Below are 25,039 nucleotides of genomic sequence, written 5' to 3' on the forward strand. Positions count from 1 at the left end.
AGGAAGGATATCAGTAAGATTGAGAGAGTGCAGAGAAGATTTACTAGGATGTTGCTGGGTCTTAAGGAGTTGAGTTACAGGGAAAGATTAAACAGGTTAGGACTTTATTCCTTGGAGCGTAGAAGAATGAGGGGAGATATGATAGAAGTTTACAAAATTATGAGGGGTATAGACAGAGTAAATGCGAGTAGGCTCTTTCCACTTAGATTAGGAGAAATAAACACGAGAGGACATGGCTTTAGGGTGAAAGGGGAAAGATTTAGGGGGAACATTAGGGGGAACTTCTTCACTCAGAGTGGTGAGAGTGTGGAACGAGCTACCATCTGACATGGTAAATGCGGGCTCACTCTTAAGTTTTAAGAATAAATTAGATAGATACATGGATGGGAGAGGTCTGGAGGGTTATGGACTAGGTGCAGGTCAATGGGACTAGCGGAATAATATTTTGACACAGACTAGAAGGGCCGAATGGCCTATTTTCTGTGCTGTAGTGTTCTATGGTTCTAATGATGTGTAACTTGGGAGATGAACTCGTTGCTGGTGGTGTTCCCAAGCACCTATTGCCCTCATCCCAGGTGGTAGAGGTTGCAGGGAAGGTGCCGTCAAAAAAGCCCTGGCGAGTTCCTGCAACGCATCTTATATATGGTGCAGACTGGAACCACACTGCACTGGTGGTGAAAAGAGTAAATGTTTTAAGGTGGCAGATGGGGTGCCAATCATCTATAGACAGGGTATGTGTGTGGCTATGCTGGTGTATTTCCCTTGGGCAGAATTTATGTTTGCAAATACCAGCCAAGGAAGGAGTCCATGAAACCTAATCTTAAACACTTTACTTGAGGCAGCTGTTGTTGGCTTGTGACAAATAGCAAATATGTCAAGTGACTGACACGGCAACATGACTAATACACATCTCATACCTGATTAATGGCTTTAAAAAAACATAGCCAAGAGGAGGAAATTGACCCTCTTACCTAGCTCAGTCATCATTGGGATGTTGGCCCCGGTGGTGACAGAGGTCTGTCGGACTAGACCATGGACTGGACTGTTGTCTGGCGAAGTTCTGTCCATTCCCGGAGGTGTGAATCCTGGGCAGTGAAGAAATAATTAAGTCAGAAAATCTACCTCTAGGACACTTAGCTGCTTTATTTAGAAAAAGAAAAACCAGGTGCATTCTTGCTCGAGAATGTGACCCGAGTCACCTGATCTTCTGATAGTCACTCTGTTGAGGCATTTCAGTGCAGGAAAATCTTCTTTGTTAAGAGAAACTGACCTCTAGTCATGCAAGTTTGATTAAGTAGTACAGGTGAAAATGCAAATTTTTGATTTTTTTTGTAGAAAACCATAATTAAACAGCACATGTATAACGTTAGCTCAGTTGTCAAAATGTAACTTTATCTGCGCTCCATCTACAAAAAGATCAGCTTGAAATTGAGAAACTGAGAAGTAAAATACTATAGCAAGCTCTCATTATAAAGCTCTCTGATGTGCCACAGTTCGTGATACAACATGCGTTGCTGATAAATAAAGTATACACAAACTCCCTGAGTTGCTAGAGTCCCACCACTGAAACATGATATTTGTATGGCTCCCGAAGGGAGCGTTATAGTGAAGGGCTACAGTACAAAGGAAGCTGTCAACATCTTAAGTTCAGAGAAATGACATGTGCTTTAAAGCCAAATAAAACCCCCCCAAAATTGTTAAAAATTCTAATTGAAGTGATAACATCAACTGATCAGACATTCCTCAATTTGGGAATACGTGAAGAACAGTAAAAATCAGCTCCTGTACCTTCTCTTAAAGAGTTCCTCCCCTCCTTTCTAATCTTGGTAGATCAGAAACTCCATGCTGTAAGCTTTTATTCTCAACTCATTTTTGGTTTGGTGCTCACATTAATGTTTCACCAGACAAGCCCACTAGCAGCAACCTGAAATAATTTCATCTATAAAGGTCACTTGATACTTATTTAGTATTTACAGTTTCCCATCATGTTGCAGATATTAATTTTACATGTTCTCCATTTGGGTACTACATAGTGAACATAAAACCCTTTTTATCAGAAATGTTAACATTCAGAATCCTAAACCTCCCCCCTCATAAACATGCCATTTCTTTGAAGTCATGAAACTTGACATTTTTCATCTTCCATGTTGACAAGTCAACACCTAAAGCCAGTAATGCTGTATACATAATACATAGACTTCAGGTTTTTTTTTGAGAGGGCTCCAGGCCATTAGTTAATGCTGACACAATAAAACCCAAGCTGCTGGTTTTTGAATTGTTATCTTTTTAAAAAAAAATCTGAGTTTTAAATAAAACACATTCTTCCAATTGTTTTAAGTAATGCAACCTGAAATTGCTCTTTTCAAATGGAAATCTTCCTTAGATATTAATGACATACTTCATGTTTCCAAAAAGCTTCGGCTTAAAAGAAGAATGATATTCAATGGAATGCTGAGGGTGAAGCTTCTCCAGAGATGATCGGGTTCAGTTAAGTCAATCAAAGTGTTACATTTATTCAAGATTTTGTCTTTTTAAATAACTTGCATTAACAGTTGTTGTTGAAGGGGACCTGTAATGTATCTTTCAGGATTATAATAACAAAAAGAAAGCAAGGGCCTTTATTGTTTCATGCAAATTTCTTGGCTGCAGTTTTGTTCTCTATATGTTAGAGCTCAGTGCCGCTTGAAAAACTCAACGTATACAAATTGCCTGTAACTACAGGAGAATAATACACAAAGGAAGGGTGAGTGAACGAGGAGGTCAAAATACCTGGAAACAAAACAATTTAAATCAACTAAACCAGAACAAAATGAAATGTGATTTTTTTAAAAAGAATCAAATAGCTTGAGCAGATCGAAACTTGATTGCTATTACCTTTCACCCACTGCCTTATTTCAAACAATTGTTCTCTGTTTAATTCCTTTCCTGTCTCAATAAAAAAATGAAGTTACTTTGAGTTCTGAATGCTGACAGATTCACATTAACAAACAAGGGATTTTTAAAGTCTCCAGAAAATCCAGGACTCAATGAAAAAAAAAACACATACATGCTAATGCTTACACAGCTCTTCTGCATCATATCAAAACTAACATTTCACAGTTTGTCCAAAGCACATTTAAAATTCTTGGTGCCGTTAGAATAATTCAGTAGAGCCTCCATGCAGATGTAAAGTGGTACATGTAGTTGTGTTGTTGGAAAGTATGGATGAGTCATGGCACACAGGACTATATTTGTATTATTATTCTTCAGGCCTACTTGAGAGAAGTCTAACCATTTATTATTTTTAACGCTTTAGCCCACAGAGGATTCCTGTAGAAGATGCTGTCTTATACTATGTACTACACTGTTCAGACATTACAACTCCCATGTTGTTTGAGACTTTTAGTTACTGTAGTTGTGCATGAGAGCTAATATGGAAATAATAAAAAAGGAAGCTGACAGTGTGCCTCTATAGGATCGGTGACAGGCATCCCAGATTATCTAAGGATACTTTTACGGGGAACACAGATCAAGATATCAACTGACATATTTTAAGATGGTAATGATTGTATGATGCTCAGCAGATAGTGAACTAAAACAATTGTCAAACTGAAGAACAATCAGTGAACATCATGATAAATAAAACTCAATGACTGGATTAAATACTTGTTAATATCGCATTAGTATCTCTTGCAACATAAATTATGTAAATTTCACACCAAAGCTTATGTGAAAATTATGCAGATTATAACTTGATTAGGCTTTTATCATGAGACCCAATTTGGCTTTTTTATCTATTAAGCTTCAATAAATGAGGCATCTGAATAGCTCCCCTGAGCAGCTGCAGTAATAACTACACCAGCGGTTATTTCAGCTTTTGATGTTAAAGTAGTTCTACATGTACAAAGAATGGGAGGTGTGAGGGGGGGGCGGGGCAAAGGATTTGTCATCTTAATGTACACGTTTATATTTCAGGTAGTATAATCCAAAGTGGTTTTGACAAATCTGGATCATGGAAGATGCTTTAAGGACACCTCAGGTATTGCAGAATATACATGAAATAACTATATATTAATGCTGATTTAAGTAAAGGTGATTGAAATACAGACCAGCAGACTTGCTGCCAGAACAGACTATCAAATGGTAATGTAGCCATTATTCAGCTGAGCGGCTCTATGTTCAGTATGAAGCTCTCTATAATCTATTGGGGACTAGTTTAGCCTTTGTTGATTCCTCACTTCATTAAAGCATCTCACACTCACAAAGACGAAAAGCACCAGCTACTGAAAGGGAGAAGTGTTGTAAAACCAACTAAAAGTATGTTTAACATTTGCATTCACAATAAAAACAATGTTTTCCCCTAATTAAATATTGGCTCAGATCAATTCTTATATGAGGTAAAATCTCTTCAATGAAGAGTTTTTGGCAGAGCTAAGTGAAAAGCCCACTTCAGTCGTGCTGCATAAAAATGTGTTGACGACAACTTCTATGCTATTGTACCTACTTTGTTGAAAGAGTAGAGGGATGAGGATTGAGGTTGGGGATTGACATTGATCAAGTCCCTGTGTGATATGCACCTTGTTCAGCTACATACTCCTTATCTGATTCATTCAGTGGAGGAGCTTTTCCTATTACAACTCTGGTGTCTATGTCTTGGAAATTCCTATGTTTCCTTGATGGCAATCATAGGGAGAAACATGGGACTGGATCTCGTCTGGTTTGTGCCTTTTTGTAACTCCCATTTTAATGTGGAGACGAAGGATATATATGGGTGATGAATTATATACACACACAAAACACTTTGTACTTGTAAAAAGCTATTAAGAACATTTTGATGTTGCAGAACAAAGCAAATTATATTTCACATACCAAGATGCCAAGGCAACAAACTGCTGCAAGGAATTCACATAGCTCCAAACAATCTGTTTTATATCTTCAAAGTCCAAACATGCAGCTCTGCAAATAGTTTCTCTTGAAAACCTTAAAATGGATATTTTGTCTGAGTAACTTTTTAGCATGGAAGCAAGATTTGAAGGAGGAGTAATGTGGAAGAAAACCATTACCACTTTCTTCCCTTGTTTACTTTCAGAAACCTTTCCATTACATTTCACATTAAGAGGCTATTCGCATTGTGCGCTATCTGATGCAAAGTGACCATAAAGTTTGGTGATACAACATAATTCTTCAAATAGTATCATGGAATAGTACCATTGGATCTTTTACATCCTATACAGCAGACAGGGCCTCAATATGATGATTCATCTGAGAGATGGCACCTCCGATGGTGCAGCACTCCCTCTGCACTGAAGTGTCAGCCTGGATTATGTGCTCAAGTTTATGGAATGGACCTTCAACCTAGGACAAGCGAACTGAGAGGCAAGATAGCTTTTACTGAGTCAAGGCTATAGAAACTACTCAATTTTAATTTTCTTTGAAATTAGTGGAAATAAAAATCAGACAGCTTCTATAATGGGTGGCTCATCCACAACAACAGATTGATGCCTTGGCAGAAGATAGAAAATCTAACCCCAAGAGTCTACCACATCATGTAGGTCTGGAGTCACAGGGCAGCCAGGCTGGAAATGGTGGCAGGTTTTATTCACTGAAGGGCATTAGCAAACCAATTAAATCAGGCAGCTTTCATGGTCATTTTCTGGTGCCAGCCCACAATTGGTTGAATTCCATTTCCCAAGGTGATGTGCTGAGATTTTAAACTCTCACCTTCTGGGTTACTAGTCCAATACCGCAGCCACTAGGTTACTGTACCATGTGCTCATTTGAAATAGTTTACAGATTTTGATATAATAAAATGGCAATTAGAAAACAAAATCACAAGAAATATAAATTGTTACTCTACACAGAATTGGCTATTTTTCAACAAGATGAGAATATTTCAGATACTCTATCACACTTGGCAATGTGACTGCAGACCTTTGAACCAACATCTTATGGAAAAACCTGATGGGTCAGTGTGAAATGTTGGGAAAACAGCCAGGAACAAAACAAAAAAATGTTTTTGCAACAACTTCACAATTGTGCCATATCAATTCTAAACTGGGTCAGCAAAGCCATAGGGATTTATTTTTGTCAGCCTGTGTTTGTTACAGAATGCAAGGTAAAGAGGGAAAAGGAGAAATAGGAACAGTGAAAAGAAGTGTGCAAAAGCTAAAGGGAGTGTGAGATAGAGAGGACAAATAGTAAGGTAGAGTAAATCAGCTGAAAAATAGTTACAGGAAGAGGATATTTTGCCATAGGAGACAAACAAGTTATAGGTGGAAAATGACCAGATTCTACCAAAACAAACAGGCACCAAAATGTTAAGATCCCACATGCAAAGGTGGTGAGTGTTGATAATGAAACTATTGCTATTTTCATTAAAATTTGGATCTTCAGTTCAAAAGGAGAATTGAAATGTTCTAAAAAGGAACAACAATAAAAGATCTGAAGAATTAGTTGTTACAATGAACCCAGGTATGTGGATAAAGGTACTAAACATATTATCAGCTCACATGCTTTAATCACCGTAGATACAAGGTGAGTCATTAGCATTTCTGACACAGTATGAATAGAATATTGATCTGATTGTAAGTGTAGCTGAAGAAAAGTGATTTAACTCCTTCACTGACATGCATATTTAAATTATAATGATATATTATTTAATGCAATGGTACTTATGGTCTTCGTGAACCACATGACAGTAGTTTAATATCGATTGCACAATAATGCAGGCAAGCAGGATAGGTTAATAATCCGTGATCAGATGACAACCAAAATGAGCTTTGACGAATATATTTATTCCATACTCTCTATATGTTGGAAATGAATAAAACATTTTTCACATAACTCATTCATTACTGAAACTAGAAAGGTGAGCAAAGCCCTCAAAAGTCCTCCTGTAATGGTGTTGACAGGAAAGGTTATGGAAATCATTTAAAAGATAATCAAAATGTCATGAAAATATATTGAGACGTGCCAATGTCATAGTCAACCAAAAAGGCCCCCCGTTCACAGACTGATATATATAATATATATATCTTGTTTTATTTTGAAACGTTTATTTAGGATGGCGGTTATGACGTGAATGTCAAGTATTTGCCCATTTTCTAAACATTGCAGGGTAAATGGAGAATAAATCAACTAGGGAATTCAGGAGAAACTTCTTTACTTGAAAATGGTTAGAATGTGGAACTCACTTTCACAACGAGTAGTTGAGGTAATTGCAAAGGGGCATTTAAGGGGAAGTTGGATAATGACATGAGGAAGAAATGAATAGAAGGATATGTTTATAGGGTGAGATGAAGAATGATAAGAGGAAGCGCCTGTGGAGCATAAACACTGGTTGGGCCGACAGAACATTTCGCACAGACACAGGCCAATGTAATAAATGGAAATTAAGAAAAAAATGATTTTAAAGTAGGGAGCTAGTAGGGAATTTTCATCATCTTAATACCTCAAATCAAAGTGGTATGATTGGTGATATCCAAAGGAAATTAGTTCTGCCAGATTACCACTAGTTTGGGCCCTGCAGTGAAATTCAGTCAAGACTGGGGTGGGTTTCAGAAGCAGACGGGAGCTTCCTTAATGTACACAAAAAGGGGCAGACCAGGCTATTTTACAACCGACAAATCATGCTAAACGCCAAATCCCAGTATGCCCGGAGACGTCTGGTGGACCTGCTACCAGGAGATCCTTTCAGAGAATTGGCGATTTTAAATGCATGGATTTGACATTTGAAAGGCCTTTCTTGTAACTTTATTTGTTCTTTTCAGTATCCACATCCCCATTTCTGAAAGTTCACCTAGACCGCCATTGTTTGTGGAGTTTCACCCTCCTAAAGGTAGCTGTGCCAGCAGATCCGTGGTGGTATCACAATGGGATGTAAATGCTTCCATGCTTTAGATGGTACTGTGCAAAATGAGCACATGCCAGGGTGATCAGGAGCTGGTAATACCCATTTGGTTGCACTTGCCAAGGTGCCAACCTTATCAGCACTGCAGGTCGTACAAGCATGGTAAAGCCAAATGAGCAAAAGGACTGGAAGCAGGAGATGTTATTACCTCCCTTTTACCGTCCTTTGTTGGGGCAGGGAAACAAGAGTGCTCATTCCCTACCTGGATTCTGCACCCCATCCCCACGCCTCACCATAATCCCCAAGTATTCACAAGCTGGCAACTACTCCTCATTGACAAGCAGTATGTTAATGAGGCTGGGTGATTACATTTGTCATGGTCTCTGCAGCTGAGCAGGTGGAAATCCCACTAAACCTAATAGCGGTTTCAGCTCTGAAGAAGTCATACGGACTCGAAACGTTAACTCGATTTCTCTCTCCACAGATGCTACCAAGACCTGCTGAGCTTTTCCAGCATTTACTGTTTTTATTTCAGATTGCAAGCATCCACAGTATTTTGCTTTTAACTTTCCTGCTGGAAATGTGCACGCAGTTAAAATCAGCCCCATGAAAATTTTAGCAGGAGGGAAAGACTGATGGAGCAGACAGTGCAATGATTGCTGCCTTAAACACAGTGAGGATGCAGGGAGGAGGGGGTAACAAGGAGGACAGTATTTTAGGAGCTGAATGGATATAAGAGAAACAGTGATTCCAATCATATTTGCATCAGTAAAAGAAAGAGACAAAAATAGTTATGACAGAATGCAGTTTAAAGCTGAAGGTGACAGACAGATGGCCCATCAATCATAAGACATTCTATCTAGTTCAGGGAAGTGAAAATGCTACTGCGAGTGTGTCCCCTCTCCCACCCAACCCCACAGCACCAAGCCCACCCCCCCAACACTAAAGTGAGAGCAACCTTCAGTGGATTTAAACTTTATAAAGAGTTGAATTGCTGAGGAGAAAAAAAAATCAGGATTCACTCCTTATACAAAGGTTGTGTGCACTGAATGTGTGCAGTCTGAAAAAAGTGATGAATGTAGAGTGAAATTATTAGCAAAGGTGAGGCTAAAATTTGGTTGTTGTGTTAAATCTGCACCATAGCTTTATGACCACTAAAGGTTTTGTTCTGATTCACAAGGTACAGTAGGGCTAGCATCTATCTGCACAAGTCAAGAAGTTTGAAAAAGGGATTTTATTTTTGCATACCTTACTCTCCCCTCAGCTCCCCCCATCCACCAATTTTCTCTGCTGGTTTTTTTTTGGGGGGTGGGGTGGTACTGTGCTTTTCTAATGAGTCCATTAAGTGGTGATTCCTCACTTGTAATTCAAAACAGTGAGAGTCTGAAGGATATTTGATAACTACACAGGATTATATACAAATTACAGCACCAAAACAGGTCATTAAGCTCAACAAATGTTGCCGATGTCAATGCTCCACATTAGCCTCCTCCCACCCAACTTCATTTAATTCCATCAGCATTAGCTACCATCCCTTGCTCCCTCCAGTATAGTATGGTATAATCCAGCTTCCCCTTAAATGCATCTATGCTAGTCGTCTTAACTACTCCTTGTGGTAGCAAGTCCCACAGTCTGACCACTTTTTGGGTAAAGACGTTTCTCCTGAATTCCCTATTGGATGTATTGGTGACAATAATATATTTATAAACACTGGTTTTTGACTCTCCACAAATGTGGAAATATTGTCTCCACATCTACCCATCAAACTCCTTCATAATTCTAAAGATCCCTATTAGGTCATTCCTCACCCTTCTCTTTTTTACAGAAAAGATAAAGTGGGGGTCCAGGAGGCAGGGAAGAGATTGCAACTGTACCTGATTGTACATAGCCAAACCCTGCTGGGTGTGTGAACATGCCTGAGTGTATATGTGCAAATGAACATTAAATGAGATATGATGGGGTTCAGCAATGATACTCCACCTCCTGCAATTGAACAGCATGATGACTCTCAGGAATCTTGTGAAGCTCCCTCCACCACCGACGCACAGTAGCAGCAGTGTGTACCATTTACAAGATGCGCTGCAGGAATTCACCAAGGCTCCTTAGACAGCACCTTCCAAATCCATGACCACTACCATCTAGGAGGACAAGAACAGCAGATAGATGGGAACACCATCACCTGGAAGTTCCCCTCCAAGTCACTCACTATTCTGACTTAGAAATATATCGCCGTTCCTTCACTGTCACTGGGTCAAAATCCTGGAACTCCCTAACGGCACTGTGGGTGTACCTGCACCACATGGACTGCAGTGGTTCAAGAAGGCAGCTCACCACCACCTTCTCAAGGGCAACTAGGGATGGGCAATAAATGCTGGCACAGCCAGCGAAGCCCACATCCCGTGAATGAATGAAAAAAAATCATAAAATGTGCTGAGTGGGGACACTTAATTGAGTGGGAGGCAAATGTTGGCTTCCTAAAGGTAGGATGAAAGTTGGTGGTGAATTGAGGGTGGATTGCACCTCCCCACAACAAGTGACAGAACCAATCTTTAATCCAATGTATGCCCACTGAAGGACAACTTCGCCAGATTAAATTATACCTTTGGAATTAAGTATACAGCAAACAAGAAACACATGCCTTGAGATTCACGACTGGTTAAAGGTGACATGGAGTAGGCGAGGTTGTCCTCCTGGTAGATTTAGACTGAGCAGGAGCTGCTTTTCTTTATGGGGAGCTTTGTTGAACCAGCGGAGAGGAGGCATTGATGCATTGAGATTGGGTGGCTGCTGCGAAAGGGGTAAGAGGCATGGCTGACCGAGGGAGAGAGGGAGGTGGGTGACAGAAGGAGGAAGCTGCATTACACAGGAAAGGTCAATGTTAACAGACATTAGGTGAAGCATGATTGTGGGGAGATAAAGGGTTATACAGGGAAGGTCAATGGTGAGGTCCTGAGGGCTGAGGGAAATAGAGAGCAGTAAAGGATGATAGAAGGGACAAGGATATTGGATGGCAGTTCCAGTGTGCTGGGAGGGCTGACTGATGGTGATGAGGGGAATCTCTAGGGTAAATGTTAATTGGTCAAGAGTGATGAAAAGTGGGTTGAGGCAGGGCAAGGGTGGTGGAGTGACATGCTAGGCAGGCTGTGACACTCTCATTGCATCAAGATTTCAGCCAGAATGAGGCTCCTGTAAGATCTCTTGATCTCCTCACAAAATGTCACTGTGTAAGTGCCAGCACATCCAGGGATTACAAACTCCTCACAAACAGCCAGGCAGATACTGCTAGATGGCAAGGAGTGAATGCCTGTTCGGGTGCTGTTCAAATATGGCGCCATAACCTTCAGCTCCGTGAGGTAATGACCAGTAACTTCCTACCTGTCTCTGTTGCATGATTGGCCTGGGCCCTCGCTTCTGCATATCTAATTGGTTGGATGCTGCATGATTGCGTGTGACCAGCCGCTCCACCTTGGAGTAGAAGTATCGCCTTTGGGACCCTCGATGTGAGAAGATGATTCCATCCTCAGGTTCACATATTTTATTCTTTCATGTGATGTGGATGTTGCTTGCCAGTATTTGTTGTTCATTCCTAGTTTCCCTTGGACTGATAGGCCATTTCAGAGGACAGGAACTCATGTCCCTGGAGCATTATCCCAGGCCTCTGGATTACCAGTCCAGTGACAATATTACTGTGTCACCGCCTCCCAATAAACACGAACAATGGTCACTTAGGCCTGGCTCTGCAGATCAACCAGCACCAGTGGAACAAGCAAGATGTCAATGTCTTTCGCAGATTAGTCAAGGGGAGAAAGATGGAAAAATAAGCAAATTAATTTGCTCTGAAGTTCTTCTGATGGGACAGTGAGCAGATTCAATGTCTCAGGTGGTATATGGCATACAGAAGGTTCCAGGTTTGGTTTCCAGTGTGTGAACCAGTTGCTCTCAGCTGCATAGCAGCAGGGCCACAAGAATTGCCCCTAGGGACTAAGCATTTGAACTGAGGGGAGGGGACATAGGGAAAGTCTGCCAAATTGTTGCCACTCTTTGTCGGTGTCCAATGGTTTAGCAAAGACCAGAAAAGTGGGTTTATAGAAATTACCGGATTGTGATCTTCCCCACAATTCAATAGACTTCCAAAACTCACTGTTCAACTCACATGAAACTTTCATGACCTCAGAATGTCCCAAAGCTTTACTGCCAATGAAGCACTTTCGAAGCGTAGTCACTGTTGCAATGTTGGAAGCCTGTCAACCAATTTATGCACATCATGTTCCCACAAACAGCAATGTGAAAATGACCACAAAATCTGTTTTTTAAAAAAGTGACAATGATTGAGGGATAAATATTGGCTAGTTCATCGGGGTGAACTCATCAAAATAGTGTTTGGGATCTTTTACGTTCACCTAAGAGAGCAGGCAAGGTTTCGGTTTCATTTGAAAGACAGAACCTCCAGAGTCCAGCACTCCCTCAAACCTGCATTGGACTGTCATCCTAGATTTTTGTGCTCAAGTCTCTGGAGTTGGACGTCAACCTTCTGACTCAGGTGAGTGCCACCAACTGAACCATGTAAGAGTAGCCACAGACGAGGTTCTGCAAGGCTAGCTACGAAGCAGCACCCGAGCAAATAAACCAAAACTTTCAGGACAAGTGAAGGAAGTGGAAAGATTAATTGACAACAACAAAAATTCTTGCAAATGTAAATTTAATCCTTTTTTTTTAATTCGCTCATAAACAGAAAAATATAAATTAAGCGGCAGAAAGTTGCAAATAACTCACAAAAACTAATGAATATGGAACATCTTTAATCATCTACCCACTATAGTTATGCTGCAGCACATGAAATATTTTCATGCTCAGAAAACTCCTGCACAACAGAATTGCTGTCATGTTTGTGAAATTATACCTTATTTATTCATTTAAAAGGTGAAATAGTCAACATTACAAATTATCAACACTCCCTTTATATTCGTAGAACAACTATATTACATAGAAATAAGTTAAACCTGAGTTTCATGTCACACCTGAAAAAAATTAGCATATCTATCATCAACGTGAAATGTTTTGTGTATATCTCGCTATTTCTCAAAACGCATACCGATTCCTTGTTATACATCATTTTGTCCCCTTATTGCTACAGAGCCATTTTCTTGGTGTGTCCAGTTAGTGAAACAGAATGTGTTACAGGTATGTACATCATACCATTTGTACAGCTCTGGGAGCTGACAATAATGATCTTGCAATTTGCATTGAACTCCAATTTAGTTTTAAAAATTAAATCTACATTCACAGTGCCTTCGATACACTTGTCTGAAACAAAACCCGTCTTCTATTTTGGAAATGCCCAGGAATAGCATTGCAAAGTTGAGGCACACGAGAGGCAGTAAAAATCCTGGAACTGAACAGTGACTAGATTCCTATTCTATATCAATCTCTTTCACCTCTATTTATAATGCATTTTCCAATACACTTCAAGACTAAAATAAGTGTTGGATAAATTCAAATACCAAAAGAAGTGTCCTGCTTTTGCTTCAGGGTTCATTTGTGAAATGTGGGAAACATTAGTTCAAAGATGCAGCATGTGAGCTCCAACTAATTTTTCCAGTTCTAATGTGACATAAGCAGTGGTCCCGAAAGGGATCACTGGGGGCCCCTGAATAAATGGTATGAGAAGCTCGTCATTTTATTTCCCCTTTTGTGGAAGTGGAGGAGGAAGAGGAGTGACCCTCTCAACTCCACCGTACGGCTGTGAGGCCCATTCTCAGCCTTTCTCCATCTCATTCGTCCATGTATTGGTGCTTGTGATGTAAAATTAGGGCCTGCAGCTCATTGGCTCAGGGAGAAGCCTGCTTGTCTCTTTGTTCTTCATTCATCCAAAGTTAACAATCCTTCACTACTTAACCAGAGGAAAGTTCCCAGGTTTCATTCATCCATTTATTGGCTGCTCCTCAATCTGCACCATTGCCACTCACCACATAATTGCTGCTCCCTGTTTTATAGGAAATGTTGAGTCCAATGGCCAAGCCACCTTAGTCTCTAGTTCTTCTCCCATTCCACATAAGTTCCAAAGTCCCCAGTCCTCCCCATGTTGCTTGAAACCCAATCAGGCTAAAGGCCCAGTACCTAGTTTTCCTCCACCAGGCTCCCATAATCTGACCTGCATGTCCTCCAAGTCCTCCTCTTCCTCCAAGCCTCCATCGCTGAACCCTGGCCCCCTGTTATTCTCTCTCACTCCTCCAAGCTTTGATCACCTGTCCCCCACCCAAGTCCACCCCCACTATTATTGTTTTGAGAGGCCCTATGATCACAGGCTTCTACATCTAATGCCCTGGGCTTTTAAGTGGAGCCTTTCCTGAACCTGGGCAATTTGGCACGTGAACACTTTTGCATTAGAACTATTTAAATGAGGCCCACATGAGGCTCCTGACCCCTGTCCCCCTTCCCAAATCATCTACTGAGAAAACAGAGGTGCTGACATTCAGGCACGGAAAGTCACATGCTCAATTTTCCGATTGTACTGCTGTCTGAGAGACCAAGCACTGCCAGTGGGGGCCTCAACATCCCTCATTTTAATAAAGTTCGTTCACTTTCTCGGAATGCTGAAGTTAGCTTATTTCCTCTTATTTTAAAAAAAATCCCTTTATTTCCAATCACTGCACAGCAAAAGGACAGCAAGAGGAAATGGGGCTAAATTACAGCCCTGGGCACATCCCACTGCTGGGCAGGACTGGAGTCTCATAAAGACACAAGAACTGCCAAGAGCCACAGGTGAAGGCAAGGCACACCCCAAATGGCGCCAGACTACACTAGGCATATTGCTGATTTGTAGATTATAATAAATAGCACTTGTTGAATAAAAATAAACAGGCCAAACAAGACTAAATCCCCTGAAGGAATCAGCAGCATTTCTAGTCATATGATAATCAACATATGTTGGGTATTAATGTGTTCCTTCTCCATACTAATCTATTTCCTTGCAGTAATTCTGCAGGGCAGAGGGCAAACTTTTAGTAGTTAACATATTTAAATAACCTTTGCTGCAAATTTCCAAACCAAATCATCCCAAAGTTCCAAGTAACGTTCCCATTAACTCTCAATTTCAAGTAATTTACTTCTATTTTTCCACCACCTGTCAAATTTTGATGACATTTTGATTGGAGCAGCGAAGCCAAGTCCTAAATCCACACCAGGGATACCCCAATCAGAAGATCATGCAGAGGAAATGGAATCTTAACTATCCCTTGCACTCAGTTATCATCACTGGGAGATGGCAATTATATCTGAGCACTTTGTATCGGGGAAGAAAGGTTAGAATAACAGCATCTGTCCATTCAGTACAAATATCCCTCAGCAGCAGATTACGAAATGACACCATCAGAAGGTCAGTCCTCATCCTGCCCTACAGCTCAAACAGAAGTACAGGAGAGGAAAATAACTTGCATTTACATAGCATCTTTCACAACTTCAGGTTGTCCCAAGGGCTTTACATCCGATGAAATACTTTTGTGTAGTCATTGTTGGAATGGAGGAAAGTGTGGTAGTCAATGTGTGCAAAAACAAACAGCAAAGATATAAATGACCAGGTAATTTGTTTTGGGGATATTGATTGAGGTAGAAATATTTGTCTGAAAGAACACCAGAGAAAATCCTCCTGCTCCTCTTCAAATAGTGTCACAAGGTCTGTATCCATCAGAAAGTAAGGCCTTGGTTTAACGTCTCATATGAAAGCCTGCAGCTCTGATAGAGCAGCACCCCTTCAGTATTGCATTTCTCTTTCCCCAGCAAGCACAATACCATATGCAGTATCTTTGGAAAAGAGAGGATTTACACAAGATTAGTCTGCCTCCACCACCCTATGTGTTCCCTAATCCAAAATGAAAATGGAATATGATTTAAGATGTGTTAAAGGATGGGAAGGGAAAATTGTAAAAAGGTTGCCATTCATTGAGTTTGGAAAAGAACATTATAACAAAGATATTTAAATAATAAATGAGAACATTTACACTTGCTGTTAACCGTCCCATTTTAAATTCTTATATCCACATTTATAATGAAAATTGCCTGTGTAGACGTCACAGTGTAATTACATCAATCCCCAATGGAGGTACTGTAGCACCACCACTAGAGGGAGAGACTAATAACAGTGTGACAAGTTTACATAGGCTCTTCCCAGGATCAAATTATAATGGTAAACTGGCAGAAGCTGCTACTTGAAAACAGGGTCTGAATTACATCTCCATGTACTAGTCCAGTTATGTCACACAATAACCCCACTCCACCTGATGAGTACATTGGGTCTTAACTCTTCAGGTGCAGTACCTCGAGAGATTGCCTCACATTGGGCATGTAGGTTTGAAATTTGGGGGGCAATTTTGACTCTGCCTGCCCAGTGGGAGCTGCCCAGCTTGATTACCCACTTTGGAGCTGCTTGGAACTAACAATTGTCTACTAGGCTGGTGGCAAGGCCATTCATCCAAGGCCAATGGAATCTTTGTTCACATGTATGTATCAGATCCTGATGATGACTGCAATTTTAACAGGCTGGCCTGAGTGGAAAGCTTGAGTGACTTTGCTGACAAAACAATGACGGTGGGGAAAAGAATCTAGGGCTGGTAAAGGTCTTAAACTGGAGCGGGAATGCTCCTCAGGGCCCAGCAAGGTGACCTGCTGAAGACTCACCCCCTGTGCCCCCTTCCTCACCATTCTCATCACGAACCCCGCAGGACTGTCCCAGCAGCCAAGCTGGCACCTACCTGGGCTGCATGACATTCCCTCACTTTCTATCCAAAATGGATGGAAGATGAGAACGAAGAGTTAAAAATAGCCCAGGCTTGACTTTTGGAATGCTGGGCAAACTTCTAACTTGCAAAGAAAATGATTCACAGTTGAAATTGGGCCTTTGACCATTGCACTCAGCTGCTGTTGTTTGTACTAAGGCAGACAAAGTTAATTCTATTTCTGGAAGTAGCTGACCTGCTTTCCTTCCTGTCAGTTTGTCTGCTCTGCACAAAGCTGCAGCACATGCTGCTGCAAATCTTTGTCTCGCTGCAGTGCCTGGTCTGAGAATCCTCTTGTGTTGTTTCATGTTGAACTGTTTTGCACAAGGACTCAAGTCATCTGATATTCATCGCAATCTCATTTAACTGCATGCTTAGAATCTTAAAAGAAAAGAAAATGGATTTTGCTGTCTGTGATAAACCTGAGGCGACGGAACTTGCCACAGAAATAAATCTGAATCTTATGAGGATTTGTAAAGGTCACTTTTATGAGATCTCGTATCTCTAGTTAACATGCTACATTCCCCAAGTTGCTGGTTTAACATTCTGGTCCAGATGAGTGCCTCTGACTTACACAGCCTGTCCTGAGCTTGTTGATGCGATTACTCACACTGTCCAGGAAGTGGACACTGAGGCAATCAAAAACACACACGAGATGTTTATAACTTTAACAAGCTGTTGATGACTTCATTAGCAGTCACATGACAGCCAGTATAACCCTGCAACCAACAGTGTGACCTGCACTTAGCAGCTGGCCACTTGCCGCCAGATTTATGTGGCACAGCCTGGATGGGAATTCAACCCCCCACTGAGGTCATATGCAGAATACATACACAGTAAATTCATGGTCGACATTATATCAGTGAGTGTAATTAGCCTAGTAAATCCCAGAAAGCTGCCTTTGACAGCTATACTGAATGCTTGCAAAGTTTTATGCTTGTGATGTAGGCTTAATATAAAATCATACCCTCGGCGAGCCACAAGCATTATGTAGCTACCTTTAGGCTCCTTAAGCACTTTAAAAGCTGAATTATGTGAGTTTTTCATTTCTTTCACTTTGATTCACCAACAGGGTGGAAACTTGACGGATGACCATGAATTTGAAACAACCACCAACAGTTGAAAACAGCTCAAGGGGACCTCTGCTGTTTTTTGACTTTCCAATACCATGCCACCACCCCCCAGCATGCCACCAGCCATCCCTCTCCTGAGCAAGCCTCCAATGAATTAATTCACTGCTGGTCACTATTTTATGGATTGACATATTGCACTTGATGGCTTCCCTTTGTTCCGGTTTCAGGGGAACACAGGATTGCAAACTATGCTTGATGTATTCCTGAAGGTTCCACTACATGACCACTCACCTCTAGCTGCCTCGTTCAAACAGGCTTTATGCCATCTCCAAATATTTTTACTACTGATGAATAAAGTGCTCCATAAAAATGAAAAGTGGGCAAACAATTTATATTTTTAAACCACCCCTACAATTTTTCTTCCAATCTTGTTTGCAGCAGTCTCTGGGAGATTAATCTTTAATGCCCTTCCCTAAGGCGAGTTTGGTGGGAGGATGTCAGGTGGGGATCCTTCAGGCTTACCAACTCTACCCCAATTAAATCTGAGCCAGGAAGGCTTGTGGACGGCCTTCCTACCCTGCTGCTAATTGAGGCCTTAAATGGGCAATGAAGGCCCACTTAAGGGGCTCATTCACCCAAAGCAGCAGGTGAGGGAACGTGCCATGCAGGAAGCCTGAAAAGCAAACCTGTTGGGGTTATTTGCGGGCTTCCAGCTGGGAGGGGGGGGGGGGTGGGGGGGCGCAGGGTCCCTTGTTCAAAGGAACTCAGTGCCTGGCTGAAGAATGAGGCATCAGGAAGCAGGGGCCCACTAAGAGCTATCACCACTGCCTTTCTTCTGAACCCCCTCACCACCCCTCCCATGCAACCACCCTCCTGCCATCAATCATCTGCGGCCTGCATCCCTCAATGGTCATGGGCCTTAGGTGGGTGCATTGCTGGCAGCAGCCACTACCTCCGATGGCACTGCTAAGCAATGAACAACTCCTGGCCTCTGATTGGCCAGCAGCTCTCAGGTGACGGAATTTCCATCCCCAGGGTCGCTAATTTTGAGGTAGGCCTGCCGCTGCCCAGTTAAGTGTCTGGTTGGCACTTGGGCTATCCCTAAAGCCGGTGACAAGGGGTTCTCATCAGCTCTCCAGCCAGCAGGTGAAATGTCCATCATCTACGTTAAATTCTGCTCCTAAATTATGGAACAAGATGCACTTGATTTAACAGCAGATTCTCATACCCGCAATTTTAACAATACTTCTGTAATGTTGGCTGCGATTCTCTTAATGTAAAAATACCAAAATCTCAGTTCATCATTTTCCTATCCAGTTCAAGGGATGACATGTCTAAGGCTGCCTCACGTCTGACTGAAATGTCACATTCTAAATGTTGGCCATGGCAGGTTCACTGCAAAGTACAATATTTTGGCTTTGGCTACAAAAAGGTTGAATCTTTTGAACAACAATAGTCTTCCCCACCTGTTAAGAGTATTCAAATATTCCAAAGTGGATTATATGAATCAAAGGTGCCTTTGTTTACTTACATTGAATATTCAGGCAAAAGTGCTTATTCTTTCAGATAAATCTACCCCTTCAGCAAAGTTGCTGCAGTTTCTATCTCCACTTAAACTGGAACAAGTATTTTCATGCTTTGCAGATGCTTGAAAATGTAAGATTCAAGAGCCTAATGGTAGAAGTGCTGTCTTGATTTTCATCTTGATTACCACTTGTGCACTAGCTTTTAGTGAATTGTGTACACTAACATCAAAATCCTATTGCTCCTTCACTGCTCCAATAATCATCATAAAATGACCAGATAATCTGTTTTTCGTGGTACTGATTAAAGAATTGCTGTTGACCAGGGCACTTCCTGCTCTTCTCTACTGGTATCTTTTACATCCACTTGAAAGGATCTATAGGATCTCAGTTTGGATGCCTCATCCAAAAGTCAAGTACCTATGATAATGCAGCACTCCCCTGGTACTGTAATGAAATGTCAGCCTGCATTCTGCCCTCCAGTCTCTGAGTTGGGGCTTGAATCCATGACTACCTAATGCAGAAGTGAAAATGATATCACTGAGCTACACTGTCACATAAATAAGGGCCAGAGACCGATAAAAGAGCTGAATTTTAATAGTTGTTGAAGGTTAACAGATATTTGGTAAAAGTGATGGTAATCAAAAAGGGGATTTGAATTCAAATGTGAGGAAGTGATCCTTCTGTAGTAGAGTCTTGGTCAGAAATTATCTGGAGTAGTGCATTTAGTCTTGGGCGCTAAATATTAGGAGAGATGTACTGCCTTGGAGGGGGTTCAGCATTCAGCGTACATTCACAAGAATGCTACCTGGGTTTAAATAGTTAGGTAATGAGGAGAGGAAGTGGTCCATCCAGGTGTTTAAAAGGATTAATGGATTTGATAGGATAGGTACAAAGGAGCTATCTCCTTTAATGAGGGAATCGAGTACAGGAGGAGAACTCACATCCGAAGACTGCAGATGAAAATTTTAACAACTGGGCCTCATTTGAATCTTACAGTGAAGGATAAAAATTGAGCCACCACCAAAACCAGAAGATGGCCGTCAGCTGCAAGGCAAATCTGGGGTGAGGGCAGGGAGGTGTCTGTAGAGCCTTGGGCTTTCCTTGAGGAATATTACTCGTGTAAGGAAAGGTTTTCTTATACTTACCTTCGCGGACTTTACCAGCTTTTGACAGGGAGGAGTGGGCATCCCACTTAGCGGTCAATTAAAATTCCATTGCCGTGCATGTATGGACATGGGACCCTGATTTGCATTTATCAATGGGACTCTGGCTGGTAGGGGCGGCATCTGCTGCCAAAACAAATGGTGTTAACAACGCAGATTGTTGGAAATAGTGCAGGAAGTGGAGCCACTTCTTTGTAGTATTGGACCCTCTTCATTCCTGCTGATCAGGGAAGAGTTAAAATTAGCCCTAACACATGTGAAAGTTTCACTTCTGGAGGCACAAAGCGCAAGTCTGACAGGAAACTGGTTAAAAAAAAAAACTTCTGTTAAAAATAAATTTAACTCAAGGATATAATAAATATTGATGGCAGTTCAAGAGCTATAATTAGTCAATTACTGCCTTCAGGATACAGATGTAACCTTAAATGTTCAATAGGACTTTCACCTTTGCTCACTATAATGAACTCTCATTGACCCTTTGTCAATAGTTCACTACTGTACCTGGCAACGTCAGTTCATACTTCTATACCACACAAAATCACTGCACCTATTTACATGTAAACCAGTTTAGTTGAATGTCAAAGCATTTCATATCCAAACAACATTCCGCAGAAAGGAATTTCTCCTTGCTCCAGCTCGCAGTCAGAATAACAACTTATATTTACATAGTGCCTTTAACATAATGAAACATTGCAAGGTGCTTTACAGGTTATAAAGCAAAGTTTCACACTAAGTCACATAAGACGATATTGGGGCAGAGCCAAAAACCTGGTCAAAGAGGTAGGTTTTAAGGAGCGTCTTAAAGGAGGAAAGAGAAGTAGAGAGGTTGAGAGGTTTAGGGAGGGAATTCCAGAGTTGAGGGCTTAGGCAGCTGAAGGCCATCAATGATGGAACAATTAAAATTTGGGATGTTCAAAAGACCAGAATGAGAGCAGCACAGAGATCTTGGAGGGCTGTGGGGCTGAATATCTTTTTCCCTATTAATACCATCAAAATCTTAACAAAAATGTCTGTTAAATCTCTTGTTGAATTTTTCTGCTCCAATCTGTTAAGGCTTTATCAAAACTATAGTTTCCCATTAGCGGAAGCAACCTGAGCTTCTGTACGCTATGTCCTTTCGATAATCAGCTGCTGAATACACATAGGACAGAATTTTTAGGTCAGTCGGTGGGCACATGCCCGGCCCAATCGGACGCAAAATCGTGCAAGATGATGTCGGGCGAGCGTCCCGACGTCATCCTGTGCTCACGTGATATTTCAGTTGGCGGGCGAATACGAGCATCGGAAGCCCGCCCGCTGACAATTAAGAAGACAATTGAAGTTGTTAAAGTTCCAATTGTCCCCGATTTTTCGTGGTCCGTCCAACCTTACAGTTGGCGGACGGGCGAATCTGCCAGGCGGGCTTTGCATTTTTGATAAAAACTCATCCAAGGGTGGGACAAGGTTTCCGTTATTAAATTTAAAAAAAACGTATGGACAGAATTTTCATCATGTATACGTTCAGGTGACTGATTGTGATGCATGGATATTTTTTTCCCAGATTTAAAAATCATTCTTTAATTGTTTTTAAGTCTTCAGCTCCCTGAGGCAGCTCTCTGCCTCAGGGGGCTTTCGTTCCACGCTCGCGCTTACATCAGCGCCTGCCCTCCTCCTGCCCCCCACCCCAGCAGCGCTGAGCATTTCGACGTGCACTTCATTCTGGCTGGCCGTTAATTGGCCAGCCAGCAGAAAGTGATCGCGGGTGGCGGTCCATTCCCCAGCTGCTCCTGGGCCCGCCGATTGCGCCCGCAAAATCCTAAAAATCCTGCCCATAGTTCCCCAACTGTGTCCATACTAGTACAAAAGCAAAATACTGCAGATGCAGGAAATCTGAAATAAAAACGGAAGTTGCTGGAGGCATTCAGCAGCTCAGGCAGGATCTGGAGAGGCAAAAAAAAAAAGAGTCAACGTTTCACGTCTGTGACCTCCATCAAAACCCTGTTCTGGCCTTGTTAAAACTTATTACCTTTCGGTCTTTTACTCTTTTGTCCTTGCTTATGAAACCCAAAATGTTACTGGCCTTTTGCTTTGTGACTTCACAATTTGTGCTCACATTTTCAGAAATTCTGCAATGAAACTCTTATCATTGTTGTGGGTCTTAGACAAGTTTGTCCATGGTTAGGATTTATAGATATTGCTGGAGGCAAGGCTGTTGGTAAACTTTACCTTTTATTGAACATTATACTAACTATGTACAGTACGAGGCTCAGCATGAGGCTCTACATAGAACTATCTCTCAGCATACACTGTTGCCATGTGATCTTACATCACTAGTGATATAGGCTATCAATTTACGTATTTAACATTAGCCCTTTCTCCCATTCCCTCGTCCCCAGCACAAGTCTCTGACTCCATTAAATACATTATTTAAATTATCCTAGATCTCCTCCTCAAGTCTCTGTTTTCATCTCTGGTTCATAGAGATAAGTGTTGTGGTCGTTTCATCAATCTCCCCAACCTTGTTCTCAAATCTCTCAGAGGTTGCATAGGATTCAAGTTCTCCATATTCTCTCTTGAATCCTGTAGAATAGTACGTGAATCATCAGAGACTATTTGTTCTCTGTTTAGGTTGTCTTCCTGGTCATATGGGTAGTTTGTCCATTCCATTGTTAGGCGTCATCTATAAGTGCACTTCTATTTCCCCTTACTATTCCATTTTCAGTCTCAACAAGATCGCGGATTTTGTGTTTTTTCCAGTACTTGGCCTTCTTAATTCTGGTCATGAATCCAGACTGATTCACCTGGTTGGAGTTCTGGTAAATCATGCACTCTATACCACTGAAAATAGTTTCTGGCTTGTCTTGCATGATACCATCTACCTTCTCCCTTACTCTCTCTATATCTGTTACTTTGACAGAACGTATAAGTGCATGTGGAACAAAAGGAAGTTGAATATGTAGTCGCCTTCCCATCAAAAGTTCTGACGGAGCCAAACCATGGAGAAGAGGATACCAACAGTGGTTCCCTTCACTCCTGGCAATGGATTGTGGTGATGCATCTCAAAACCATCTCTTGTACTGAGTTTGAGATCCCTGGAATTTCAGTCTCTAGCATGACACTTTGTAATGCCCAGGTGTCCCTGGTGTCGTATGGTTGATGGCTGGATGGAGTCTTGCTTTGGCCACAGTTCTGTGTTTAAAAGAATTGAAACTCTTGCTCCTGTGTCTAATTTGAAGTTTGCTTTATGTCCGTTGACCATAATGTCTGCGCTCCAATAGTTCCCATTTGATCCTGTCATTTCTCCCATTGTCTTCATTGTCTTCTTCATCTTCAATTTCTTGAATGATTTAGGTTGTTTCTCCTTTAATTTTTGGTGTTCGGAGCTATTTTCTGTGGCATACAGATTTAAATTTTCCTAAAAGCAAAATACTATGGAGGCTGGAAATCTGAAACAAAAAAAAAAATAGCTGGAAAAACTCAGCAGGTCTGACAGCATCTGTGGAGAGGAAGACAGAATTAGCGTTTCAAGTCCGTATGACTACGTTCTGATGAAGTCATACGGACTCAAAACATTAACTCTGTCTTCCTCTCCACAGATGCTGTCAGGCCTGCTGAGTTTTTCCAGCTATTTTTGTTTTTGATTTAAATTTTCCTCTCTTCTTACAGGAATGAGACTCTGCATTTTTGGGTGGAGCATTCTTCGGACCGGTGTAGCCTGTTCTCGCCACAGTTAGAACACTGAATAATGGTGACAACCGCACCCTCTTCACTGTTTCCCTGTTTTGGATTAGGTGCGCTTCTACAAACTGCCCTGTATCAACTGTTTTTCTCCACAAGATCTCTTTGGCATCTCTAGTAAATAATGATTTTGCTTTCTCGCTTCTGCCTGCCTTGCTAACTGCACAGCCTTCGATAAGGTCAAATCTGTCCCCGGCTGCTTTACCAACTGAGGATCCTACAGTGCAACATCGATCAGACAATCATGCCATGAGTGATGTGTCCTCTTTCACAGGCCACTGCCAGGCACTAATTATCTCCCCTTGCTTTCGCTGGCACACCTGGGAAGCAGCTGACGGAGTCCATGACCCAGAACCTCCAAGGAAGCTCCGAAGGAATCTCTGAAGAGGAATCTGAAGGCACCCTCCCTGAAGTCCCGTCACAGCGCAAACCCACACCCTCCACCATCGTAGAGACACATACCTCATGGGACCTAGCTATAGAGTAGTCTCAGGATCACAACCTGGTGAGCACATCGCACTTTCTGATCCACAGCAGGTGGAGGCATGGACTTCCTAGGTGTCTGGCACTTGGAGGACTGCTGGAGGCCAGAACGTTGCTGAGTCTGAGTCAGATGATGAGCCTCTGTACTCGGTCAAGTCACAGTTGCTGGAGCTGCAATGGCAAGCTCGGGAACATAAGGAAGGGATGTCTGGTGCACTCCTCAGATTGCAAGGCACGATGGAGGAGTCCGTCCATCTTCAGGCTGCGTTGGCATTGCAACGCACCGAGGTGAACACTGGCAGATTGGCAACTGCCATGGAGACCTTGGTCCAGGACGTCACTCCTGCACGGGCTTAACACCATCGCTGATGCCACAGTTGGCTTCCAACAGTGTGTACGCGAGAGGGGTGCTGGGCAGCTCGATTTCACTCCAGCTACCCCTTCCACTCACAGAGTCAGCCAGGGGACCTCGGGCACC

At 41.9% G+C, this 25,039-nt stretch overlaps 1 protein-coding gene across 5 annotated transcripts in view; it reads right to left on the bottom strand.

Moving 5' to 3' along the window:
* Positions 1 to 25,039, bottom strand: part of kcnma1a (potassium large conductance calcium-activated channel, subfamily M, alpha member 1a) — a 779,423-nt gene that overhangs the window by 75,028 nt on the left and 679,356 nt on the right. For all 5 annotated transcript variants that reach the window (XM_078530812.1, XM_078530811.1, XM_078530810.1 and 2 more), the window contains one exon: positions 972 to 1,085. In XM_078530812.1, the coding sequence (XP_078386938.1) occupies positions 972 to 1,085 (114 nt within the window). The remainder of the gene's footprint in view (positions 1 to 971; positions 1,086 to 25,039) is intronic.

Source organism: Cetorhinus maximus, chromosome 27 (assembly GCF_964194155.1).
Source record: "Cetorhinus maximus chromosome 27, sCetMax3.hap1.1, whole genome shotgun sequence".
NCBI lineage: Eukaryota > Metazoa > Chordata > Chondrichthyes > Lamniformes > Cetorhinidae > Cetorhinus > Cetorhinus maximus.